This window comes from Labeo rohita, chromosome 3, assembly GCF_022985175.1.
Source record: "Labeo rohita strain BAU-BD-2019 chromosome 3, IGBB_LRoh.1.0, whole genome shotgun sequence".
Taxonomy (NCBI): domain Eukaryota; kingdom Metazoa; phylum Chordata; class Actinopteri; order Cypriniformes; family Cyprinidae; genus Labeo; species Labeo rohita.
In genome coordinates, this window is record NC_066871.1 from 29,523,563 (window position 1) to 29,531,693 (window position 8,131).

Below are 8,131 nucleotides of genomic sequence, written 5' to 3' on the forward strand. Positions count from 1 at the left end.
CATATTATTGGAAGTTAACGCTACCGTCGACGGTTCGATTATCAACATTTTTGGGTGAACTATTCCGATACTTTTATTGGGGCGCAATGCATAAATAGAAAATAGGCTTTCTTGTAAATGAAACGTTAGTTTGTTTGAATTATTTAAAACACGAAAGACTCTTTAGTCTTTAGTCATGCACGCCCCCTCCTCGTGCTTCTCCTCCCACTTTCTCCTTACTTATCTTGCAGTTGGACAACAATTCAGAATACGCCGTTGTACCCGAGGAGTTTGAGGTAACTACCAAGCTAATGCTTGTTGCTGTTAATGAGTAATATTTGAATGTGTTTAATTCAAAACAGCCTGTTAAATGTGGAATATCTAAATGACGCTGACTAGCGATTTCTGTTTTCTTGGTAACTTATAATAGTTTCAAATATAGTATTGTTTGAAGCGTGTAGTGTTGTTTTTGAAACAAAATGCAGCTATAGAAGCGTCCTGAGAGAGCATGAATATTTAGGCTACATTACATGAATGTTTCGGGTCTTTTTCCCCATTGTTTATTTTTTGCCCCCATAACAAACAGTCCAAGAATTTTCTGTGTTCGTTTCTACGTTCACACAAAACGTTTGTTTGCATGTCTACACTGCATTTCTGTTGTTTTTCTATTATTTTAACACGTGCTAGACGGATGTCTCGCGTCTTTTGCAGGGTCTCCAACGCTGCTTGGCAAAAAACGCTGCTCTCAAGTTTAAGTTGTTACATTTTTAAAGACGCGCCCTGCGAACCTTAAACGGTGCATCAAGAGGACTAAAATATATTTTTTTCTTTGAAAACGAGGGTTCTCATGGTCTTAGAAAGTCTGCATAAGTAGCCTAATACTAAAAGTGTAAATCACAAAATTGCTGGAAAGAGTGGGAACCATGGTGTTATGAACTTATGAAACACCATTTTAATTATTTTAACTGTAATTATCATTTTAAGTCGTTTTAATCTATGGATAGTCCTAGTTTGTTTGTTTATTTATTTAGATGTTTATGACTGAATGTGAATGTTTATCAAAGGCATCTGCATATAAGCAGGTTTGCATGAATTTACCTGAACTGTACACATTCAAATGAATTAATGATATGTATCTTGTTTTCATATGTGTAATCCATTTTGGCTCACTCTCACATATTCATAGTTCAAGTGATTATATTTACAACATTAAACTTTGTCAATACAAAGAGCACAAAAATCATTGAATAAACACTGATTGTGCCACAGGGGATGGATGGAGAATTACTTACCGATTCAGAGCAGCATTGGGCCAGTGCATCTGAATCTGACTGGATGAATGAGACAGGAAAAAGGAAAGGCAAACAAGGGGTAAAAAGAAAGATGAATCAACAAATTAGTGACGGAAAGAAAATAACTAGAAGTAAAAACTCTAGGCATCCAGGTAAGCATAAAATGATACCTTAAATAAATATTTTGACTTTGGTTCTTAAAACAGTCTGTGATCCTTGCATTGCTTCTAAAACCCACTTTAAGATAAAAGGCAGCGTTGACACCATTTAAACATGTAAATAAAGATGACATTAGATGAAGTTCATTAGCACATCCAATATAACATAACATTTGCCCCTCATAGACTTAAAGATGAATGCTGAATCGGTTATGAAGCAGACTAAGCCAGAATGTGAACTGAAGAAAAACAGCTCAGAAACTGATTTTAATGAAGATGACAGAAGGAAAATGAGAGGGAAAATGAAATGGCAAAGATCCTCCAAGCAGAGTAACAACAAGATGCCATTTTCCCACCACATATCCACTGACACAGGTAACTAATGCTTTAGAACTTTAGTGTTGTTTTTGTTTTTAACTGTTGGAATGATTTCATCCTAATAAAATATTCTTATATTCTATGTGTTTTTTTTTTAAGGAGTAGACCTAACAGGTGTCTTTCAAGAAGTCAGAAATAAGAAACAACTGGCTGTCCGTTGTGGAAAAATGGCAGGTTGTCTGTACAGAATAAAATATGACAATGGTAAGTTTTGTGTGGAAAGAAAAATTATTAATTTTATTTATTATGAGATCGAAATTAAATTGCAGATGTAGTTTTTAAAGTCAGATTAAAATTTAAAATTAGATTGAACTAATATGGAGTGTCGCTTAATAAATAAATATGCACAAACACTATATGTACAAAACAGATTAATTACAGAGACATTAATTACAGTATTAGGCAGCTATAACAGCTTCAGCTATATCAGAACAGATCTACTGGGAAGGATTTCCACAAGATTGTTGAGTTTTTCTGTGGGGATTTTTGCCCATTCATCCAGCAGAGCAATTGTGAGGTCAGGCACTGATGTTGGACGAGAAATCTCTCTTCCAATTCATCCCAAAAGTGGAGGTTGAGGCAGGGTTGCCAGGTTTTCACAATAAAACCCGCCCAATTGCTACTCAAAACTAGCCCAAAACTAACCCAATCGTGTTTCTGTAGGATAAAATATACAATTTTTCATCAGGGGTCCCCTGGTAAATTCATTTTTCAGGGGCTAAATATGCCATTATTGTGGTCGCTTCAACCCACGGACATCAAAAACAACCCGCGGCAACAGTGTTGCCCAATTCCAAATAACCGAGAAATCCACACATTTGGCAACACTGGGTTGAGGTCAGGGCTACATGTATGCAAGCTAGTCAAGTTGTTCCACACCAGACTCGTCTTATAGACCTTGCTTTGTGCACTGTGGCACAGTTAGAGTACGTCTATAGGACGTTTCCTATCAGATGTCAAAAAGACATCTACTAGATGTCTTTACAATGTTTATGATTTAAAATATATGTAGATCTGACATCTTACAGATGTTTGTACAGGGCAAATGCTTTCCGGATCAAGCGATCTTTATCAGACATCTTGCAGATGTACGTGTGCTATCTGGGAAAGGGTCTAGCCTGAATCCTTAAAAACAGCCTCATGTTTATGCACAACGCCCCCTCAGCATATTATCCCTCCTCCACCGAACAGCTGGCACGATGCAGTCTGGCAAGTGTCGTTCTCCTGGTATTCTCCTGACTCCAGAGGGGAATGGTTCCTCACTCTGCACTTCCTTTACTTACAGTTAAATGTGGAATATCTAGCAGGGATGCAGGTTTATCTCAAAGGTGTGTAAGGAAAAAGTGAAGAGGACGTAGAAGATCTTGATGAAAATGTTTACTGCAGCATAGCAGTGGCAAGTACATGTTGTACCTTGGGTTCAACGGAGTCGGATTGAACCCAGAACATCCTTAGCTCAAACCTTTTATACAGTTAAAGTTTACTACCCTTAATGTAAATGATGTTGCTCCTTTTGTAGCAGCTGTGGTCTGTATGTTAATCATGATTTAACACCTCTTTGTCTGAGATGGTTCTCAGTGTCCCACACCCACTTCCATGCTACAATGGGTCACCATTTGCTCAGGATGTAATCATCCTAAATGGTCTAGAAACAACATAACTGTTGACTTTCTTCTTCTCTATAATAATTAAGCCATTTTTGGAAATGAGCATGGTTAAACATATATTGTGGAGTGGAATCTGGGTCAAGGCAGACTATAATTTCTTACAGGTGGCATCCTATCACAGTACCACACATGTCTTTTTTCCTCTGTCTGTTTTAACAAACCAGCATTTATTTTAAATATTTGCACTCAATTTATATGTTCTATATGATGTTTCTCTGTCTTTAGGAGAGAAGTGTATTTCATGTAAAGGGAAATGGTTTACGCCCAGACAGTTTGAGGAGTTCGGAGGAAAAAAGCATTACAAGAAATGGAAGAGTAGCATCTATTACAAGCCATCAAATGGCCTTCAAGTTAAATTATTGAAACTCATTCAAGTATGTACACAACGAGTGTGAAGTCTGAGTTTATTTGACATTTTTATGAGCATGTGTGAACTTTTATGTAAATGAACTTTCATTTTTCTCATAGAATGGGTGTCTTTCAGAGTTTGGACAACAGAGGGAGTCCGTTAGACAGGTATTTTGTATATACAGTACCAATGCATAAGTTACAAGCTCATAAGCCATAAAACATAAAATGATGAATGATATTCATATGTTGTAGTTCAGCCTCACAACTGTGATTGTATTCTGTGGGTTATAAATGAATTTTGATAGTTTTTATAGATTGTTTGATAGTTTTTATAGATTTTTAGACTTTTGACAATGATTCATTAAAGTTAATGTTATGCTGAGATGTTTTGAAATCACTACCATTGTATTTTACCATAGGTGACGCAGACAGATAAAGACGGTGCAAACTCAGTGCAAAATGTAACGAGAACGAGTGAGTTAATTAACTCTTTAAAAGGTTTTCCAGAGTCCTGGAAAAAACTGTTTACAGAGACTCTGGAAGTACCTGTGCATAGAATCGAAGAGAAAACAATCCAACCGGGTAAGTTTGAATCAGCATTTTCATTTAAGATTCATTAGTGATCTCACTATCACAACATCTACTGTTTATCACGTTCTTCTGTTCTCTGATCCCCACCATACTTACTGATGTTTTTCACACTAAGTCAGGTTGCTGAGTCTAGATTGTCAAAGAGCTTTGTCTCTCATTGTTAGTGTTTGTGTTTTTTTTTATGTGGTCATCTACATTGACCCTAAAACTGTTTGTGGTTTATATGTGTGTTTTCTACCACATACAGGCAGTTCTTCAGATGAGTCTGTATCTGTTGCTGAAAGAGTCAAAATGGTGAGATGTGAATGTATTCATCAATTGTAAATTATTATTGCATGTGTGTTATCCTATTGTGTAGAGCTGAGTTTAGCATATGATGCACCACAATATATTTTTAAGAGATATAAATGGAAATATATACATTTGTATTATTATTATTATTGACAGAATGTCAGCAGTAGACTGTTTAGATTGTGCCCACATTCTGAGGGAGTCATTATATAAAAATAATGAAATGTATTCAGTTAATCCAAATAACTAATCTTTTGCATTCTCCCTCAGTTACTGAAATGTACCCAATTACTGTACCCATATATCCTCCAATAACACATGAAGCATTGCTTTAATCTTATACTTTCTTTTCGGTACAGAACAGAAGAGAATCTGTGATTTTAGCTAAAACTGTCTGTAAGAAGATCACAGAACCAGTAGAATCTACTGCCAGTGCTAGAGGTTAGTGAGCTCTTTTATTTTGTCATGTTATTTCTCTTTTGTTTAAACTTTCTGATTTTGACTATACCATATTTTTATTAGACTATCAAGATCTTTGGTTACTTTCACATCTCTTGTTTTTGCTTCTCATTAAAATAAGAATGAAAACTCAGTTACTGAGTGGTAGTAATATTTATTTTTTTTCCGTCAGATTTTAAAATGTCAGACTTTGTCTAATCTCTTATCTATTTGTCTTTCTCCAAACTAAGATTTGCCTGCACCTCCCAGTGATGCTACAGAACCTGCAGTATCTTCTGTCACAGAGGAGGCCAATCAGACCACAGATGAAGCTGCAAGTGAAGCAGCAAAAGCAGCTCAGCTGAACTTCAGTGATTCTCCCACTGATGCTACAGAATCTGCAGAATCTCCAGTCATAGAGGAGGCTGATCAGACCACAGATGAGCCAGCAGCAGCAGCTCAGCTGAACATCAGCGTATCTCCTGCTGAATTGCAGAACCCTATTTCTTCTGAAGAGACTGAGAAAACAGGCCAGAAGCTGTTAATTGGATTTCTGGCAAACCAGTTTAATACCATCAATAACACCCTGAAATCAATTGATTTGTCTTTGAAGAAGCTGGTGGAAAAACAAAACACACTGCCTCAATATATAAGTCTAACTCCTGCTGTTATTGAAAATCCCCAGATTCACTCCTTAGTCAAGGAGGAGCAAATCACTGTTTTAAATCACTGAAGTAGAGTAAAGTTTGACACCGAACAAATTAGGGGTAGCCCCGAGGAAGCAGAACTGTGGTCTGAGAGGTTATGAATAGATATCTTTACTAGTTATTATTATACAATTTTGTTTTTATCTGCAATAGTCAAGAAAATAAACATCTTTTCGTAATCTTTTACTGCTTTGAAAATGTGAAAATCTCAGTTTTATTTCATTTCAGTTTCTTTTGTGTCCCTGTGCAACAAATACAGGAGGTTAATGTACCCTATATGAAATCTCTTGAGAAATCACACATTTTTCTTGTTTTTTTTTATTTTTTTCTGTCTTTTTTCACAACCTTCAACAGCGCTTTTGTCTCAGAGTAGCTCTGAACCTGCATTAGATCTCAGTTGCATAATATAAAAGGTAATATTTATTGTATGACTTGTGGGACGTTTCTCACAAACAAACAGCAGGAGGGTATCAGTCCACTTCATGCAGTTAGAAAAAGTAATATTTGAATAATAATTGAGTGACAATGAGTCACTTATAAACTGTGACTTACTGACACCTACTGGCGGTTGTAATTCCACATTAAAAGTACCTTTTCATTTTTTTAATAATGTTAAATAATTATGTTAAAAACTTTTTAGATTAAAAATAAACTACGTTTAAAATTGAGTCCAAAATTTTAGCCCACCGAAGCATGCAGACACTCAAACACAATCCAATGTATCAACTTTTTAAATGTTTTACTGAACTGTGAGAACACACTGATTCTTGGTATCAACATGATTTTTGGGCACAGTACTTGTACTTCCATCGTCGATCTCTGAAAGAAGTAAAGCAACATCACTTTAGTGAGCAACAGAGCACACAGTCTATGTTTAACTTGAAATGGTGTCTTTTAGTAATTATTAGACATAACATTAGGAGTAATATGATTCATAAAATTAAAGCAGTTATACTCACTCTGTAGAATCATCATGGTAGCTTTCAGCACCCACCAGAACACTGTGAGGAGGCACAGTCCAGTGGAAGTACTCATCAAAGGAGTTCACGTATGTCGTCCACAGACAGTCAGAATTACAATGACCACTCACTCCAGAAATGCATTTACTTCTACAGCAGTAAAACTGCCACCTGTTAAACATGATATTGGCATCAGCTCAAATCAACTCAAGTGAATCAATATTTTAAACATGAGCTTTAGTCAAACATCAGAGCTCACCGTCTGTCCTCATAGTTGTCGTTGTGGTGGCTGCTCATTCCAGTGATCACGTGGTGCGGTGGACACTCAAAGCTGAACATTTCATCAAAATAATTGACGTAAGGTGACCAGAAACAGTCTGTTCCATATCTGAACGTGTCTTTACAGCCAAGTTCCCATCGCCGGTCCTCAAAAGCATTGTGGTGTTCGCTTTATTTCGATTAGACAAGTTAAGAATAGAAAAAAATCAATTGTAAAATCACAATATTTATAACGCAATATTTATAGCTAAAGTCTAAAGGTTAAAGATTTTCTAATAATCGATTGTTCATCCATGGCAAAGCTAACCCAAACATATAATTTGTGAACTCAGGGAGGTTTTATGTATTGATAATAATGTTCAGAATAGATATTGATATGTAAACCATTGATATGTACCACTTACCTCCTTATGGAAGATATAGACTGGCCTGGAGCACAATTAAAATTTAAAGGCTGATCATAACCGTTATGCCAACCTGTATGAGTTACATGAAAACCGGTATCAATCAGTATCAAGAATATATTTCAAATATCAAACAACTTTTTTAAGGAAAATAATCAGTATAAAATGCTGAGCTATTTTAAATGAAAGAAGCTTGTACTGACCTATATCTTAAAATAAGTCAATGCCATTGATTTATATAAAGATGCACACCAGTAATGATTTTTTAAGGCATATTTATAACAGCTGCTTAAATAACTGATCTATGGCCTAATCCTGGCGTAATCAAAGCCCTGTCTGTGAAAGCAGACCATAAATTCACTCACCTTGTCCACTGGCTAACAGTCCATTAAGTAGCAAAAACAAATAAACCCTTCTCATGGTCTCTTGTTTGCAAGGATGCAAAGTACGTGATTTGCCGTCTTTACTTAACAGTTGTTGTTGAGCCAGTGCTCGTTCTCTGTGCGTTCTTTTAAAAGCTTATCGCGCGGCTGACTCCATCAGCGACCAATCACAAGTCTGAAAATTTGAATACATTAGTAAGCAGTGTGAGACAGCTTGTCTTCTTGAATATATCTGTCATCTTTTGAAGATATGA

The 8,131-nt window shown here is 36.1% G+C and overlaps 2 protein-coding genes across 2 annotated transcripts; one reads left to right on the forward strand and one right to left on the reverse strand.

Annotated features, from left to right (window-relative positions):
- Positions 1–139: 139 nt before the first annotated feature.
- LOC127155763 (uncharacterized) lies at positions 140–6,516 on the forward strand. Its single transcript, XM_051098225.1, has 10 exons — positions 140–275; positions 1,249–1,423; positions 1,616–1,804; positions 1,907–2,011; positions 3,700–3,848; positions 3,943–3,990; positions 4,245–4,407; positions 4,664–4,710; positions 5,067–5,148; positions 5,397–6,516. Exons 2-10 carry the CDS (start codon positions 1,252–1,254, stop codon positions 5,876–5,878), a joined length of 1,437 nt encoding a protein of 478 aa, XP_050954182.1. The 5' UTR covers positions 140–275; positions 1,249–1,251; the 3' UTR covers positions 5,879–6,516.
- A 58-nt stretch (positions 6,517–6,574) lies between these two features.
- On the reverse strand, positions 6,575–8,021 carry LOC127155796 (hemagglutinin/amebocyte aggregation factor). The gene is made up of 5 exons (XM_051098300.1): positions 7,860–8,021; positions 7,495–7,567; positions 7,071–7,259; positions 6,812–6,982; positions 6,575–6,671 (listed from the first exon to the last, which is right to left on the reverse strand). The coding sequence occupies exons 1-5, from the start codon at positions 7,912–7,914 to the stop codon at positions 6,626–6,628; spliced, it is 534 nt and encodes a 177-aa protein (XP_050954257.1). The 5' UTR covers positions 7,915–8,021; the 3' UTR covers positions 6,575–6,625.
- Between the last annotated feature and the right edge of the window lie 110 nt (positions 8,022–8,131).

What these genes read in the sequence shown, in the direction of transcription:
- LOC127155796 (XM_051098300.1), bottom strand. Translation starts at nt 7,914, where the DNA reads ATGAGAAGGGTTTATTTGTTTTTGCTACTTAATGGACTGTTAGCCAGT. An exon ending in GACAACTATGAGGACAGACG is followed by an intron (nt 6,983 to 7,070) that starts GTGAGCTCTGAT and finishes CATGTTTAACAG; the next exon opens with GTGGCAGTTTTACTGCTGTA. An exon ending in TACCATGATGATTCTACAGA is followed by an intron (nt 6,672 to 6,811) that starts GTGAGTATAACT and finishes TACTTCTTTCAG; the next exon opens with AGATCGACGATGGAAGTACA.
- LOC127155763 (XM_051098225.1), top strand. Translation starts at nt 1,252, where the DNA reads ATGGATGGAGAATTACTTACCGATTCAGAGCAGCATTGGGCCAGTGCA. An exon ending in TTGCTGAAAGAGTCAAAATG is followed by an intron (nt 4,711 to 5,066) that starts GTGAGATGTGAA and finishes TTTTCGGTACAG; the next exon opens with AACAGAAGAGAATCTGTGAT. An exon ending in ATCTACTGCCAGTGCTAGAG is followed by an intron (nt 5,149 to 5,396) that starts GTTAGTGAGCTC and finishes CTCCAAACTAAG; the next exon opens with ATTTGCCTGCACCTCCCAGT.